The sequence below is a fragment of the Nuphar pumila genome, chromosome 2 (assembly GCF_984573655.1).
Source record: "Nuphar pumila chromosome 2, dmNupPumi1.hap1.1, whole genome shotgun sequence".
In the NCBI taxonomy this organism is placed as follows: Eukaryota; Viridiplantae; Streptophyta; class Magnoliopsida; order Nymphaeales; family Nymphaeaceae; genus Nuphar; species Nuphar pumila.
The window spans coordinates 64,760,902-64,777,659 of record NC_143250.1 but is presented as its reverse complement, the minus strand read 5'-3'; the positions used below and the strand labels follow the sequence as shown (position 1 = coordinate 64,777,659).

At 40.0% G+C, this 16,758-nt stretch overlaps 1 protein-coding gene and 1 pseudogene across 1 annotated transcript; one reads left to right on the top strand and one right to left on the bottom strand.

The window, feature by feature from the left end:
- The first annotated feature begins 3,079 nt into the window (after positions 1 to 3,079).
- Positions 3,080 to 4,861, top strand: LOC149845601 (Pentatricopeptide repeat (PPR) superfamily protein). Its single transcript, XM_089988669.1, has one exon. It carries the CDS (start codon positions 3,080 to 3,082, stop codon positions 4,859 to 4,861), a length of 1,782 nt encoding a protein of 593 aa, XP_089844795.1.
- Positions 4,862 to 7,185: 2,324 nt separating this feature from the next.
- Positions 7,186 to 15,136, bottom strand: LOC149845600 (putative ammonium transporter 1 member 5; annotated as a pseudogene).
- Positions 15,137 to 16,758: the final 1,622 nt, after the last annotated feature.

Sequence of the window (16,758 nt, the reverse complement as noted above, 5' to 3'; positions counted from 1 at the left end):
AAGATTTAAGCCCAAATAAAATTTAGAACTTATAAATCATGCTTGCAACATATAAACCCATCATTTATACATTAAATATGTTGAAAATACTTGAGATCTAACACTCAATCATAGACCTAATCACTTTTACAACTGATTTTTGCTTTAAGACTTCAAATCTTGTTTTTATGTCAAACCGATTTTCAAAAATCAAATATGATAACAAGGTTTCACTAAAACTAATTTTTAAAACAAAACCAAATCCGTTTTGGTCGTTCCAAGGTTTGATCCACCCTTGGTTTAGATCTTGGAATAACCCCTACTCATACCTCATGCATTTAGACCGACCCATGCCTACGTGTTTGATGCACCTACATCGAAATAGGTCTTATTGAATCACTAAACCAGATAAATCAAATCTTTAGATTTGTGCACCCTCCTTCGGACACCACAAGCTTCATTAATGGAGTTCCTTCACACTAGCCATGTGAAGGAGATGAGAGAAAGGAGAGAAGGAATGTGAGAGAGAGAATCAATAGATGGAGAACGAGGGATTTGAGAAGGAGAGAGATAGAGGGACATAAAAAAAAAGTGAGGCAATAGGGAGGGTGTGTGATTGATTCACACCCTTTGTATAATATATATGTTTTTTTTTTTTACTTTTCACCCTATGGAATAAGAACTTTAGAAGTTTCCTATTCTAAACTTTTGCTAAGTTATTAATTCCTTCCACTTTAGGGTGAACCCCAAAATCTTGTAAAGGGAGAGTTTTCTAACTTTTCTTTCTTTGAACTAATCTAAATAGGTCTTTTAAATTAAATATGTTCTTAGTTTAATTAACCCCAGCTAATTAAGGTTTTATTTATTTAATGTAGTTTATTAGGACCCCTAATTAACTATAAAAGCTATATATATCCTAGCTAATTAAGGTTTCCTTAATTTTTTTTTTTTGGATTCTCATTCTGAGAGGATCCAAATCCAATGGGGCATATCCAAAATCCATGTCCAAGTCAAAAGTGGATCTCGAATCCTGCGAAAACCCCAAAAAAAAAAAAACAGATCTAAATTGATTTAATTGGATCCGAATCCAAATTCTCATGAAATCCAAATTTCAATTTAGATTTAAATGCCATTTTAATTTCACTGAAATTAATACGAAATCTAAATGCAAATTTAACTGAAATTCACATTAAATCAATCCCAGTTAATTACTTTAACTAACTAATTTATTTTCATAATTATTCAAAACTTAACCCAATAAAATCCACAAGTATTACAGTTGGAGATGGTTGCCATGTATGATCTTTAGTTATATCACTTTGATGTGAAGACTACATTTCTTCGCAAAGACTTAGAAGTAGAAATCTATGCAACAACGTAGGTTTTTAGGAAAATTGGCAAAGTGAGTCTTGTTTAAAGGTTAAAAATTTCACTTAAAGGGTTGAAACAATCTCCTTATCAATGGTATAAATGCTTTGATTCTTATATGATTAAAGTTGGGTATATCAGAGTGAATATAACAATTATGTTTATTTTTGAGTCATTGATGATAATTCATATATTATTCTGATGATCTATATGGATGATATGCTAATTGCTGACAAAAACATTTGAAGTTGACAAGTTAAAGTCCACCTTAAGTCAAGAGTTTGATATGAATGATCTTGGTGTTGTGAAGAAAATCCTTAACATGAAGATTTATAGAGACAAAAAGGCGGGCAAGTTATGAGTTTCATTTGAAAGGATACTTGAAATATTCAACATGAAAAATGTGAAACTTGGGATTTAGATAAAAGAAGATTCACTGATAGTTATATATTTGTTCTAACAAGTAGGCCAGCAAGTTGGAAGTCTATGCTTTAATAAGTGATTATTGTATCTATGACCAAAGCATAATATATGGTAGCAAAAGAAGATATATAGCTTAAGGGGATGGTCAATGAACTCGGCATTGACCAAAGGAAGGTGCAGTTATATTGTTACAGCTAGAGTGTGATTCACTTGGCAGAAAATTCAAAAGTCATCTCATGTCAAAGCATAGTGCAATATCATAATATTCGAAATATAATATAAGGATAATGCAGTTGATATGATGACCAAACCACTTACAAGTGGTAAGTTCAAGCATTGCCTTAACTTGGTTAATATTTTAGGATAAAAGTATGAGCCTTAGAGAGAGGAGGTATTGAAGTTGAGAGAATTTTTGACATGGGTGATGACAAGCCAAACCCAAGGTAGAGATTGTTGGGTGTATGGTTTTAACTTGCCACATGGGACTCACTAGGAGTCTCCTTGCCTTTGGCCAGAAGGAATCACGTATTATTGGGGGTTTCTTTTTTGTTTTGGAAACTACCTATGTAAAGGTATTTTGGGAACCCACTTTAGTGGGTGATAATTGGAAACCCTTATGAGAGGGAGGTGCCCAACGTGGGGTTTATTATGAGAAAGGAAAAAAAAAAAAGATAAAAAAATAAAAGAGAGAGAGAGAGAGAGAGAGAGAGAGAGAGAGAGAGAGAGAGAGAGAGACTTTGTGGTATGTTGTCTCTCTCTTGTACACGATGATTGGGATTCTTGTGCACAAGCGGTAAAGGACAACTTGTTCGGATTGTAACAAGGAAGAAGAAAGAAGGTGATGCAGACTTTGGTTTTGCTTGTCGGTCAAGGTAATCAATATCAGTTGCACATTAGAGTATTTTTTATTGTTCTTGAGAGCCTTGTAATATCTTGCACTTGTCGGTATTAACAAAATTCTCTCACTCTTCCCATTAACTTGGATGATTTTTACTGAACCACTTAAATTCGATGCCATGTGTGTGCATCGTGATGTATGTTCCCGCACCTACACACATTAGCTAGCCTTGGTTGGTTGGTAAAACCCTTGAAGTCCCTCATGCCCACTCAGGTAGACCCAGCTTTGACTTGCAGCAAGGGATGCCACCTGTGTATTTCGACCTTGTGACATCTAGTTTCACGTAAAGAATGAAAACATTTTTATCCTTCGGAAACGAGCTTCTAGTAATTATTAAACATACTAGGCAGCTAATATTTATATCTAGGGTAACTTGGTCAAGTCTTATGCGACTCTGAATGGTGGTTAGCCATGGTTCATACCAAGCCAAACAAGTACATGACATACTCAAACATGGTCCAATATTGGGGTGCCAAAAAGAGAACCCACCCGGCGAGGTCTTTCTTTTCTGCTGTGGGCTGTCTCTACCAAACAATGAGAATCCCACACCAGAGAGTCTGCACCATCACCCACCATGGATTCGGACGCCACCTCTGCTCCCGTGCCTCCATTATCGAACCTTGGATCTCCTCCTTGCTGGAGAGCTGCACTCACCTCACCCACCTCAACCAGATCCACGCCTTCCTCATTACCAACGGTCTCGCCCAAACCCAATTCCTCATCTTCAAACTCATCCGTTTCTGCACCCTCTCTCTTTCGAATTTGAGCTACGCCCACCAGATTTTCGACCGTTTGGACTCCCCCAACGTCTATATATGGACCTCCATAATCACTGCCTACGCTCAACAAAACGACGTTTCGGATTGCCGCTTCGCTTATATTCTGTACACTCAGATGCATCAGAAAGGTACTCGTCCGAACCACTTCACGTTTCCTTACGTTCTGAAATCGTGTGCTGAGGTTTCTTCGCTTTTCCGCGCCAAACAGACGCATACCCACATTTTGAAATCTGGGTTTCATGGCTATACTGTGCTGCAGACGGCCTTGGTTGATACCTACGCGAAATGTGGAGAGGTTGAGGTCGCGCGCCAAATGTTTGATGAAATGCCGGAACGAAATGTGGTCTCTTGGACTGCCATGGTGTATGGGTACACCAGATCTGGGAAGATGGGTGCTGCTGTTTTGTTGTTTGATGACATGCCTGTGAGGGATTTGCCCTCTTGGAATGCCATGATTGCCGGGTTTACACAGAATGGTATGTTCGGGGATGCAGTGTCAATGTTTAGGAGGATGTTGGCTGAGGGTTATAGACCGAATGAAACTACTGTGGTGTGTACACTGTCAGCGTGTGGTCATTTGGGGACTCTCCAGATTGGGAATTGGGTTCATGGTTTTGTTCACAAGAGTGGGATTGGCATCGGTTGTTTTGTGGGCAATGCGCTTATAGACATGTATGGCAAGTGCGGGAGTCTGAGAGAGGCTCGAAGGGTCTTTGATGGCATGCTTGAGAGAAGCGTGGCATCATGGAATTCATTGATTAATGGCCTTGCGCTTCATGGATATAGTGACGCTGCCATTGCTGTGTTTAGAGAGGTTCTGGCAACAGGGGTCAATCCGGACGAGGTCACTTTTGTTGGGGTGTTGAATGCATGTGTTCATGGGGGTATGGTTGATGAAGGGTGGGAATTCTTTTCGAGTATCAACCACGATTACGGGATTGAACTCCAGATTCAGCATTATGGTTGTATAGTGGATCTACTTGGCCGTGCGGGGAGACTTAAAGAAGCAGTGGAGGTGATAAGGAATATGAAGATGGAACCAGATGAAGTGGTATGGGGTGCATTGTTAAACGGCTGCAGAATTCACGGAAATAGGGAATTGGCTGAGCACTCTGCAAGCCGATTGCTTGATCTTGATCCTCAAAATACAGCATACCTTTTGCTGCTTGCTAATATGTACAGTGAATATGGGAGATGGGAAGATGTTGGGAAGACCAGGAAAATGATACAGGAGAGGGGAGTGCAGAAAACGCCAGGTTGCAGTTGGATTGAGATTGAAAACAGAGTTCATGAATTTTACTCTGCAGATAAGCAGCACCCAGAAGCTAGAGAAATCTGTGAGGCGTTGGAAAGTCTATTTCTGTTATCAAAGGATGCTGGTTATAGCATGCATATGAATCAGGATGAAACTTGATACATAGTTACATACATACCATGTAGTTTTATAGCCTTTAACAAGGAGGTCCCTTTCTTCATCTGCATAACCATCCAGAAAAATTATAGTATTCCACTGACGTGATCAATTTGCATTGAATTACCTCAGCCACCTGTCAAGCTGACCTCTGATTGGTCAACAATTCTTTTTTCATGTAGCTATCTTTATGAACTAGATTTGTTTGGTGAATTTATTTGGTACAACATTCTGGGCTGTGCGAATGTATTCAAGACAAGGGAAGTTGAAACAAAAGGTTTAGTGTTTAATGTTTTTGACAGCTACAGTTACGTTTAGTGTTTTTGACACAGCACTGTATATGGAAGATCATGGGGGCTCGCTCCTCTTCTTGTATCCTTTTTTTCTTTTGAGAATGCCTCTTGTATCTTTAACTATGCGTCACGAGTTTGAAACCGATGGGTGTGCGGCCCTTTCTGGGATGCTGAAGCTGGGTGTACTCCCTGGTGGGCAACGGGGACGAGGAGCTTCTACACCTATAAGCTTGCGAGTGAGTGGGATGGTTTTCTCCGATTATCTATAAAGAAGAAATAAAACTTACATTTTTTATAGACTGATAGTTGCTGTTTGTTTCCTGCTAAATAACTGATATTTCAGTAAATATCGTGATAAAATTGTGGGTTTTAATGTAGATGGTAACATTGTGATATTTTGAAAATATCGGAATCTTTAGGCTGTTTAAAACAGCGATCGAAACATCGTGCTTTTTTTTTTTTATGTTTTCGGAATATTGCCGGTATTGATTACCTTGATCACATCTGACTAAATGTATCAATCATGTAACCAGGCAACACTCTGGAAACGACTTTCAAAAGGTTAACCATGATATCATTCAGACATTTTTTGATCCATGGAACAACTGGATTGGACGGCAATAAGGTTTTTCTTGGATTTAAAAAACATGTGTTTGGCTGTTTGGTCGAGTGGGAGGTGGAGACTCTGTCAACATCTGCTTCTGAGCCACCAATAACTATAGAACACGGATTCCATCATTTGAAATAGGTTGGATTCCATCATGCATTCAATCCTAGTCATCCGGCTATGATTGAATGTACGATGGAAACCATCTTATTTCAAATGTGGGATTAGGGATGGCAATGGACCAGACAAGGTCTCCACCCCGTCCCCATCTCAAAATGTGAGCCTCCATGGATTTTAACCTCCACCCCCGCCTCCATCCCCGTTTCATGTCCTCCATCCCCAGTCCAAACGGGGGCAAGGTGGGCAGAGCCGTACCTGTGTTTTATGGGGCCTGAGGCGGAGGGAAAAAATGGGCCCCTTATTAATAGTAGGAGTTTGGTGGCAGTGCCTCCTGTTTTTTTTTAAAGAATCAAAATATCAATAAAATTTGCATTCACATTAAACAAATATAATATTCCAAATATTTATATTATATTAAATAAAAAATGTATAAAATATTTATATAAACTACCCAAACAATGGGCCCCTAAAATCTTTTTGGGCCCAGGGGCCCTGAGGCCCAAGCCTCATTGGCCTCTTTACAGGTCCGGCTCTGGAGGTGGGGCCCCGTTTCACCTTGGTCTATTGTAGGGAGGCAAGGCAGGGATGGGGTGGGAAGTTGACAGCGTAAGTCCATCCTCACCTCCATCCCGCACAGGGATGGATTTTAACCTTCATCCCCGCCTCCATCCCCGTTTCATGCCATTGATCCCCGGTCCAAATGGTGCGAGGCGGGGCTGGGCCCCTTTTTCCCCGCTCCACTGCCATCCCTAGATGGGACTGCGATCAACCCTTACTATTAGGGCTCTCAATAGATCCAGTTTGTATTAGGTACCCGACCCGAATTCTTGAGTATGGGCATGGAAAGTGCTGACCTGAATAAATTTTTTAGTCAACCCGAACCAGAACCGAGCAATATGTGAGCCGGATTTGGGTCATGATTTTTGTCAGGTATCTAACCTGACCGAGTATTTTATATGTTTTTTTAATTAAAATAAATTTTAAAAATTATGCGGGTCCAGGTGTGAGATTCTATTTTCTTTACCTGACAATTTTTTATTTGGGTGGGTTCTGGTATACTTTGATGGGTCAGGTAACGACCCATTGATAGCCCTACTTACTAGTTACGCCAATGAGGCTGCTCCTTGAATTATCGGCCACAACACAACTTTGGCAAATCCCCAAATTAGTAAACATGGAAGTTTTGGCCCGCCCAACAGCAAATGATGGGCGATCAGGCAGCACATTAAAAGTGTACAGTCACATTGCATCTGATCTGCTTGTGTTGAGATCAGGTGCAATCAATTGCAATGTGCCACTACTACTCATCACCATCCATCTGCTGTTGAGCCCCACTCTGACAGGCTGTACAACAGAAGACGAAGGGTGATCATCTGCAGCGGCACATTGCGTTTGTGCAATGTGAATGCACCTGATCCTGCCTTGATCTGCCCTGTATTGTCCTCGTGGACAAGGATTATCTCTAGGGTTTTATCAACCGGAGGCCTGGGGTCAGTCAGGGTTCTTTCCTCCGCCTACCTCAAAAATAAAAAAGCAAACAACCATCAACAATTCCACAAAGAAAAGACCAAAGTTTCCCTTTGGTGAAAACCATGTACGAGACAGTGAAAGCAAGAAAATCTTATTCCTTTAGAAAGTCTGTTTCCCAGAAAAACGGCATCTCACCATTCAGAAGAGAACAAACCAGAAATTAAGGCCACAGAGCAAAATTTTCACATCTGTGGGCAATCAAAATCCCCCCACTCTTCCTCAAGAGAGAGAGAGAGAGAGAGAGAGAGAGAGAGAGATTACAAACAAGTCATATACAAGAGAAGGTCACGCAAATCAAAGAAAACACCACAAGGCAGAGAAAGAGACTCGATCGGTTGCGTTAGGCGTGTGTGGGCGTCAGCTCAATCTTGCACTTTTTCGCGCCCTCACCCTTCCCAACCGTGGAGGGTCATGTCCAGCCCATCAACCTCATGCTCTTCGGAGACCCTGAGCAAGTAAAGCTTGTGCAGAACCCAAATGAGTGGACCCTTGATGGCGCTCACCCACCCAACTAGCGTCAATATCAAGATCAAATTTGCAGCCAGGAGCTTACCATCACCACCCATGAACCAATCATAGGGCATGTCTGAGGGTTGATGTTTAGGGTGTCACCATGTAGTGGCATAATGGTGGAGTTGTGGTTGGTTAAGGATAGTGCAGTGGATGCTAAAAAGTAGGAAGTGAAATAGTGGGTTGGTGTAGTTCATGCTTTCTAGGAATGATGGTTTTTGGTTACGTGTGTGTGTGAAGTAGCGGATGATGATGAAATATATATATATATATATATATATATATATATATATATATATATATATATATATATATATATATATATATATGCAATTTTTGAGATATATCATGTATATTACCTTTCCTTTTTTCAAATATGTCTTCTTCTTTTTTTTATCTTAAACATTTCGCAGGTTATTTTGTGAAGAACAAAAAATCAACAAGTTATAGTATCAAAGCAGTCAAGTTTCGATCAGAAAAAGGAAGAGCCCATTGGTGCAAGTAGTCTTTGGTAAGAGGGTTGAAGTGAGGTAAGGCAAATGGCTACTAACCCAAATACGTTAGGGATGGCAGTGGACCGGGGGAAAGCGAGGCCCCGCCCCGCCTCGCCCCGTTTGGACCGGGGATGGAGGGCATGAAATGGCGATGGAGGTTAAAATTCATCCCCGTGAGGGGATGGAGGCGGGGATGGACTTGCACGTTCCCCCGCCCCCGCCCCATCCCCGCCCCCAACCCTTTATATTTTTCTCTTACTGTTTACTAACCCTAACTCCCTAAGTTCCTAACCCTAGAGCCGTCGAGCCGGGCCGTCGCGTCTTCCTCTTCCCCATCTCATCTGCATTATCGTTGGAGTCGGGCCGTCGCCGACCACCGTTTGCCGACACCGACCACCGTTGGCCGGCACCATCTCTCCCTCCTTCCATCTCTGCCGCTGCCTTGTGCCACTGCCGTGAGCCTCCTCTGTGGTGTCATCTTCTCTCTCTTTTCTTTTTTCTTTCCTGCTTTGATAATTTAAACGCTCTGTGCGTTCGCCCTCTTTTCCCTATTGCAACTGTTTCATTGAGCCCTTTTGAGAAGAAGTCAGACGAGGTTGATAATCTTTCAGAGCTTTCCAATCTTGTTGGTGCTGGGTTCCATGCTTATGAAGAATCCATTCTACAGAAGCTTAAGAAGGTTTGTACTTTGAATTGATTTCTTTTTTTATTTTTGTTTACTGTGCTTTAGGATATCTTCTTTACTCAGCATCAAACTTTTGTCCCTTGCATCCATGGGCATTGTCTTGGTCAAATTGAAAATTGTTCTTTAATAGATTGGATTATTATCTCTTGAGATATTTGGTCAATGCAATTTTCACTGTTCCTTGGCATATTATTTGATGAAGCAGTTTCCATATTTACTTTTAATGCCTTTGATGCAACTTTTCTCATGAAACCCTTTTTTGAATGTTGAATGCATCATTTCTGAAATGTTTGAGAAATTCTAAGAAATTTTGGAGAAAAATATTTCCCCCATACAAAGGGAAATGTATTTTCCATGCAACAGAAAAGCAAGTTTCCCATGTAAAGGGAACACATTTCTTGTGACTGTGCAAAGTGTTTTAGCTATGAAACATATTTCCAACATTCAAAAAATGTTGGAAGCGGGGACGGGGACGGGGACGAGGCAGGGGCGGAGATTAGAATGTTGAGACGGGGCGGGGGTGGAGGTCCAAAGTCTCCCCTGTCACGGGGGTGGACCGGGGATGAAGGTTACATTTTAGAGACGGGGCGGGGGTGGAGACATTGTCCCCCGCCCCGGTCCACTGCCATCCCTAAAATACGTTGAATTTATCATAGTCCTTGCTATAAAATTTTAATGATAAAAATTATGAATTTTAGAGCATAAAAATGAAAACTTTTTTTCTTTCACAAGATTTATGGGATATTGTTGAAAATGGTTATACAGAAGCAGAGACCTCCAAATCAGGGGAGAAAATTGAAGAAAAAAGTAATGCCAAAGAAAGTCTCAAGAAGGATGCTAAGGCATTGTTGGTGTTGCAACAAGCCATGACAGATGTCATATTTTTTAGAATTGCAAATGCGATAAAATCAAAGGAGGCATGGACCATACTAAAGCAAGAATTTTATGGTGACAAGAAGATCACCATAGGCAAGCTCCAAACACTAAGTAGAGAATTTAAAACATTTTCTATGAAAGGCGGTGAGTCGATTCAAATTTTTTTCAAGGCTTGCTATTATTGCTAATCAAATGAGAACCTTTGGAGAATGTATTGCTGATCAAAAGATAGTTGAAAAGGTGTTAAAAAGTTTGCCACATAAGTTTGATCATGTAGTTACCGCCATAGAGGAATCTAATGATCTTTAAGTTTATACCTTGAATGAATTAATGGGCTCATTATTGACACATGAATAGCGAATGAACATGGGTAAAAAAAATGTGACTAAACATGTATTTGCATCCAAAATTGATAACAAAAAAGCAAGCAATAGTGATAAAAAAAATGACAACAGAGGTCAAGGAGGAGGAGGTTACCGAGGTGGCTATCGTGGTAGAAGAAGATGACGTGGAAGGTCAAAGTACCAAAAAACAACAATGCAAAAAAAATTAATCAAAGCAACCAACATTTCAAAGGTAAATACTGCTTCTTTTGTAAAAGGTTTGGTCATTTAGAAGAAAATTGTTTTGAGAAGGCAAAACAACAAACAAACTTTGTGGAGGAAGACAACAATGTCTTTCTCCCTAGCGCAAATTTAAATTTTAGTAGTCAATATGTGTGACTTTTGGATAGTGGTTGTAGCAACCACATGATTGGTGAGAAAAGTTTGTTCAAAAGCATTGATGAGTTCGCAAAGCTGAAAGTTTGTCTTGGCAATAACAATCAAGTTTAGATTGTGGGTAAAAGTTTATCAAAGATGTATATTATGTACCTGGTTTGACACAAAACCTACTAAGTGTGGGTCAACTTATACAAAATGGTTGTTCCATTGTTTTAAAAAATGATGCATGTGAAAAAATGATGAGAAGTTGTTAGACAATGTTCGTATGGCACAAAATCGTATGTTTCCTCTTGAACCTTCATGTTTTGATCATCATGCCTTGGTTACTAATATTGATGATACATCTACACTATGACACTTGATTGGTCATTTGCATTTTAATGGTTTAAAACTTTTTGGTGAAAAGAAAATGGTATTTGGGCTGCCTCCGATTATATCCTCAAAAAATATATGTGAAGGATATGTTTATGGAAAACAACATCAAATGTCATTTTCAGTTGGAAATGGATGGAGGGCTCGTAGGTCATTGGAGTTAGTACATGTGGATTTGTGTGGGCCAATGAGGACGCCATCAATGAATAATAGTAAATATCTTTTATTATTCACTGATGGTTTTTCTTGTATGAGTTGTATCTATTTTCTCTCTCATAAGTCTGAAACCATTGAGAAATTTAAAGATTTCAAGGTTTTTGTTGAAAAAGAAAGTGATTGTATTATCAAAATTTTAAGCACAGATAGAGGAGGAGGGGGGAATTTTTGTCTGATAATTTTGGCAAATTTTGTAAGGAAAATGGAATCCACAAGCAGTTGATAGTAAGAAAGATTTCTCAACAGAATGGTGTCGTTGGAAGAAAGAATAAAACAATGGTGAAAATAGCTAGAAGCATGCTAAGTGTAAACCAACTGCCTTTGAACTTTTGGGCAGAAGTAGTAGCTACTTCAGTGCATCTATTGAATATATTACCAACAAAGGTTGTGAGGAACAAAACACCATATGAAGCATGGAACAAAAGAAGGCCCAATGTAAGTAATTTGTAAATTTTTGGATGTATTGCACATGCACTAATTGACTCAAGTGATCGTTCTAAATTAGACAAAAAGAGTGAAAAGTGCATTTTTGTTGGCTATAGTGATGAATCCAAGGGTTATCGGTTATATAACCCTAGTTTAAAGAAGTTAATTGTTTATCGTGATGTAGCCTTTGATGAAAATAACAAATGAGAATGGAGTAAAGAAGAAGCCAAATACTTAGTATTTGATGAAGATGCATTTGGACAAAGCAAAGAAGATCAAGCCTCCATTGATGATGAGTCCACATCTATGCCAAGGGAATCACTGTTTTACAATAAAGGGAAAGGCTCAATAGAAGTTGATGGTGATACACCATCTAAAAAGGTATGTTCTCTTGAAGACATTTACAAGTGTGCCTTTGCCCTTATGATAGTTGAACCTTTAAATTATGAGGATGCTTGTGAGAATGTAAATTGGAGAGAATCTATGAAAGAAGAAATGAGGCTATTAAAAAAAACAAAACTTGGGAATTGACATAATTACCACTTGGAAAGAGTCCTATTGGTTTGAAATGGGTTTACAAGGTGAAATATGATAAAAATGGAAATGTGAAAAAATATAAATCCAGGTTGGTAGTTAAGGGATATGTTCAAAAATATGGAGTTGATTTTTTTGAAACATATTCTCCCGTAGCAAGGTTTGAAACTATTAGAATAATCCTAGTGGTAGCCACACAAAAGAAATGAGAAGTTTATCAACTTGATGTTAAATCGTCTTTCTTAAATGGGTATTTGAATGAAGATGTTTATGTGAAACAACTCCAAAATTTTGTTGTTGTAGGCCAAGAAAAGAAAGTATACAAGTTAAGGAAAGCATTATATGGTCTTAAACAAACTCTTCGAGCTTGGTACAACCAGTTTGATGCTTATTTTCACCAAAATTATTTTCATAAAAGTGAAAATGAACCCATATTATATATTAAAGTAGAAAACAATGAAATTTTGGTTGTGTGTGTATGTAGATGATATCATATATACCGGCTCTTAAAAGAAACTTTGTGGTCAGTAAGATGAAAATGATGAAAGAGTTTGAAATGACTGATTTAGGGCATTTGCACTATTTTTTGGGTCTTCAAGTCAGATTAATGATATAATATTTGTCTCCCAAAAAAAATATGCAGAAGGACTACTTAATAAGTTCAATATAAAAAATTGCAAAAGCAGTTTAACTCCCATGAATGCAGGTGAAAAGCTCAAAATTGAAGATGGGACAGCTATAACAAATGAAACATACTTTAGAAGTTTGGTGGGCAGCCTAATGTATTTAACACATACATGGCCTGACATTTTGTTTGCAGTTGGGTTAGTTTTCATGTTTATGCATAAGCCAACCGTTTATCATCTTGGGACTGCAAAAAGAATCTTTCACTACATCAGAGGAACCTCAGATTTTGGTATTTGGTTTAAATCAGTCATTAATTTTAATTCGTATGGTTTTTCTGATAGTGATTGGGGATAAAGGATAGGAAGAGTATAAGTGGCTTTGTATTCACACTTGGATCAGGCACCGTATCTTGGAGTTCAAAAAACAAAGTTTGGTAGCATTATCGTTCTTTGAAGCATAATATGTAGTAGTTGCCAAGTGATTTGGATGAGGTGAGTCCTTGACGACATACAAGTCAAACAATTGCAAGCAACAAAAATATTTTGTGATAATAAAGCTACTATTTCTATGGTAAAAAATCCAATGCTACATGGAAGGACGAAACATATAGAACTCAAACATCATTTCATTCGTGAAGCTATAGCAAACGAAGCAATTACAGTCAAGTATTGTAGCACCAATGACCAACTTGCAAATGGTTTCACCAAATTTTTAACATATAAAAAGTTTATTAAGTTTAGAGAGTCATTGGGTGTATTTGGGTTCTCACATCAAGGAGGAGAAAATGTGGGTTGATGTTCATATATGTAGGGTGTTACCATGTAATGGCATGATGGTGGAGTTGTGGTTGATTAAGGGTAGTGTAGTGAATGCTAAAAAGTATGAACTAGAATGGTAGGTTGGTGCAGTTTCTACTCTCTAGGAATTGTGGTTTTTGGTTACGTAAAAGATGAAGTAGTAGCCACATGTGTTGAGTAGTGGTTATGTGTGTCAAGTAGTGGATGGTGATAGAGTCTCTATGCAGTTTTTGAGATATATCATGTGTGTTGCCTTTTCTCTTTTCAAATATGTCTCATTCTTTTCTCTATCTTAAATATTTTGCAAGTTATTTTGTGGAGAACAAAAAACCAACATTGTCGGTCTTGTTGGTATAGACCTCATTGATGTATTGTTGGTTGGCAAAGAGGCCGATGAAGATGAAACCCCATGCCCCGCATCCATCGTGCAGTTGTGCGACCCCCAGCGGATGAGAACCCACACATAGATGAAGCCACAAATGATGGCAGCCCACTGCTCGATGACAGAGCAATCGGAGGTGATGGTCGCGAACCCGCCAAACAGCCCGTTGCAGACGGCAATGACGTTCCAATGGCCAGAGAGCAGGCCCTTGGCAAAGAGAGTGGTGAGCGCCGCAGTGCAGCCGTCTAGGGTGGTGGTGAGTGTTGTGTGGCCGATGGGCGCTCCATTGGCCGTTGCCGTAGGGGAGGAGGATGGTGTTGAAGGAGCCGGGGTTGAAGCTGTACCAGCTGAACCAGAGGATGAAGGTGTTGAGAATGACGAGAGTGGGGTTGTGGCCACTGATGGCATTGGGTTGGCCTTCGGTGTTGAACCAGCGGATACGGGGGCCCTCGATGAGGGCTCCCTAGAAACCGGCAATCCCTCCGATGACGTGCATCACTCCAAAGATGGTGAAGTCGATGACACAGGTACCGAAGAGGAGGTTGTTCGTGTTAAAGTCAATGGCCTAGCCGTTGTTGGACCAGAACCAGTGGGAAGCGACGGCGTAGGCGAAACTCGTCAAAAGTGCTGAGTAGATGAGGTAGGTGACGAACTTGGTGCGCTCGGCGATGGAGTCGCTGGTGATGCCGGCGGTGGCTATGGGGAAGGCCCACTGGTAGAGGAAGTTGTTGTAGTCGTAGTTGATGTTCGGGTAGGACTTGAGGCCAAAGTAGTGGGTTTCAATGAAGCTGTTGCTTGGGTAACCGAAGGCGTATCCGAACAGGAGGTAGAAGACCGCGCCTGTGGCGCCGTCCAGGACCTTGGTTAGCATGATGTTCATGCTGTTCTTGGCGCGGACGAAACCGGCGCAGAGCATGGCGAACACTAGGTACGCCGAAAACAACAAGTAGATGTTGTTGATGGTGTAAGTGTTGGTGGTGTACTGGGTTTGGATGCTGCCACAGATGAACTCTGTGGCTGCGGTGGCATTGGGCATGCCGCCCAGGAGCGGCACCAGGTCTTTTGCTGAGCAGGTGGTGTTGGTCATCGTCTGCTCGGTTGTGGTGCCACAGTTCTCGTATACACACAGATAATTAGAGATGAGGAATGCACGGAGAGAGAGAGATGAATAGAATTGATTATCTCATCATTGTATATATATAGACGCATAGAGAGATGACAAGCACTAAGGGCTCAAGATGTCATCCCATGTAGGGGTGACGATAGAAACGTTCATTTTTTTGTTTACACAGGAAAACCAAATCAAAGGTTATATGTCCTCCCTCTAAGATGCATTGTTTGCTACAATGCGTGTTCGGGGTCTGAATGAGCGTCGTGTATATAAGCATGTGGGGCTTGTATCCTTGTGTGTGTCAGCATCACTTAGTGTTAGAGTCCGATGTGATTGTAAAGACTTAAGTACCCTTTCCCGCCATTCTCGCCATGAAATGACGATTTGAGAAAAGGACAAAAATGTCCATCCAAAAAAGGAAAATGATGGTTCAAGAAAAGGATAAAAATGTCCTTCATCCAGAAAGTCGAGGATGATGTTAACTCTTTAAAGTCCAAACGTTTCATTTTCGCCCTAAGTAGTAAACTTTTGCACCATCTGCTGTAACAGGAGCTCTCTTTGACGATGCACCCTTTGTCATCGTCTGCTGCCACCAGAGCACCCTTTGCCATCGTATGTTGCCGTCGAAGTATCCTTTGTCATCGTCTGCTGTCGTTAGAGCATCCTTTGTCGTCGTCTGCGCATTGGCATTATCGTTGCCACCATCGGCTGCATCTACCTTCTAGGTGTTTCTCCTCCACTGTCAGATTACCAAAACTCGTATCGTTTCGGTGAGTTTCGTGTAAGGTTTCGTTATGCAAACAAATCGATTTGTAAATATGAATGCTAAATCTTACAACTGGTTGTACTATTCATGCTAAATAACACCTACTTTCATACTGAAACAAATCGATTTGTACCTATCCACCTTCTGGGCGTCGAAAAACAGTTAGCACAATTTGTTCTTATGAAGGCCAAACATTTCAACGATATGTACTTATAAATGCTAAATTTCTACAATGATTTGTACATTGGTATTTCTTGTATCTTCTCTTGATTAAGTGCCTTTAATGCATGACAACATAAAATACCTTTGAATTCATATATTTTGCACGTACATTCAATTGTTCTGTTGTTAACATTGTACGTAACATGTGCTTCTTGCCTTTTTGGATGCTCTTTGCCCTCCTATACAATATGGTATTTGTGCATATTCTTGGTTTGCAAGCGTCCTTCTATGTTGCAATTCATGACCTGTATAACCTCCTTTTTAATCCATTCAAATACAGTTAGTGTATACAGATCTGCAGGTCGCATCAATATTTTCATGCCCAAAGTTACAGGGCGTGTATTGAAGCATTTCACATCTTATTCAAGCTCATTCTGTGTAAGACCGTCTACAAATAATTCATATTGTTCTATGAAGCAAAATATTGTTAAACATGAACATAAGGTTTTCTTCAGTGTGACATGCATAGATTCAGCTCTTTGTGTGCTTATCATACTTGCACAAAAGTATTGTCTTCCATATGCCAATACCCACTTCTCTTTTTCTGCATATAAATTTTGTAACCACACACAGTCTTCAAGGTCGTACATCTGAATCATTTCCTCCCAAT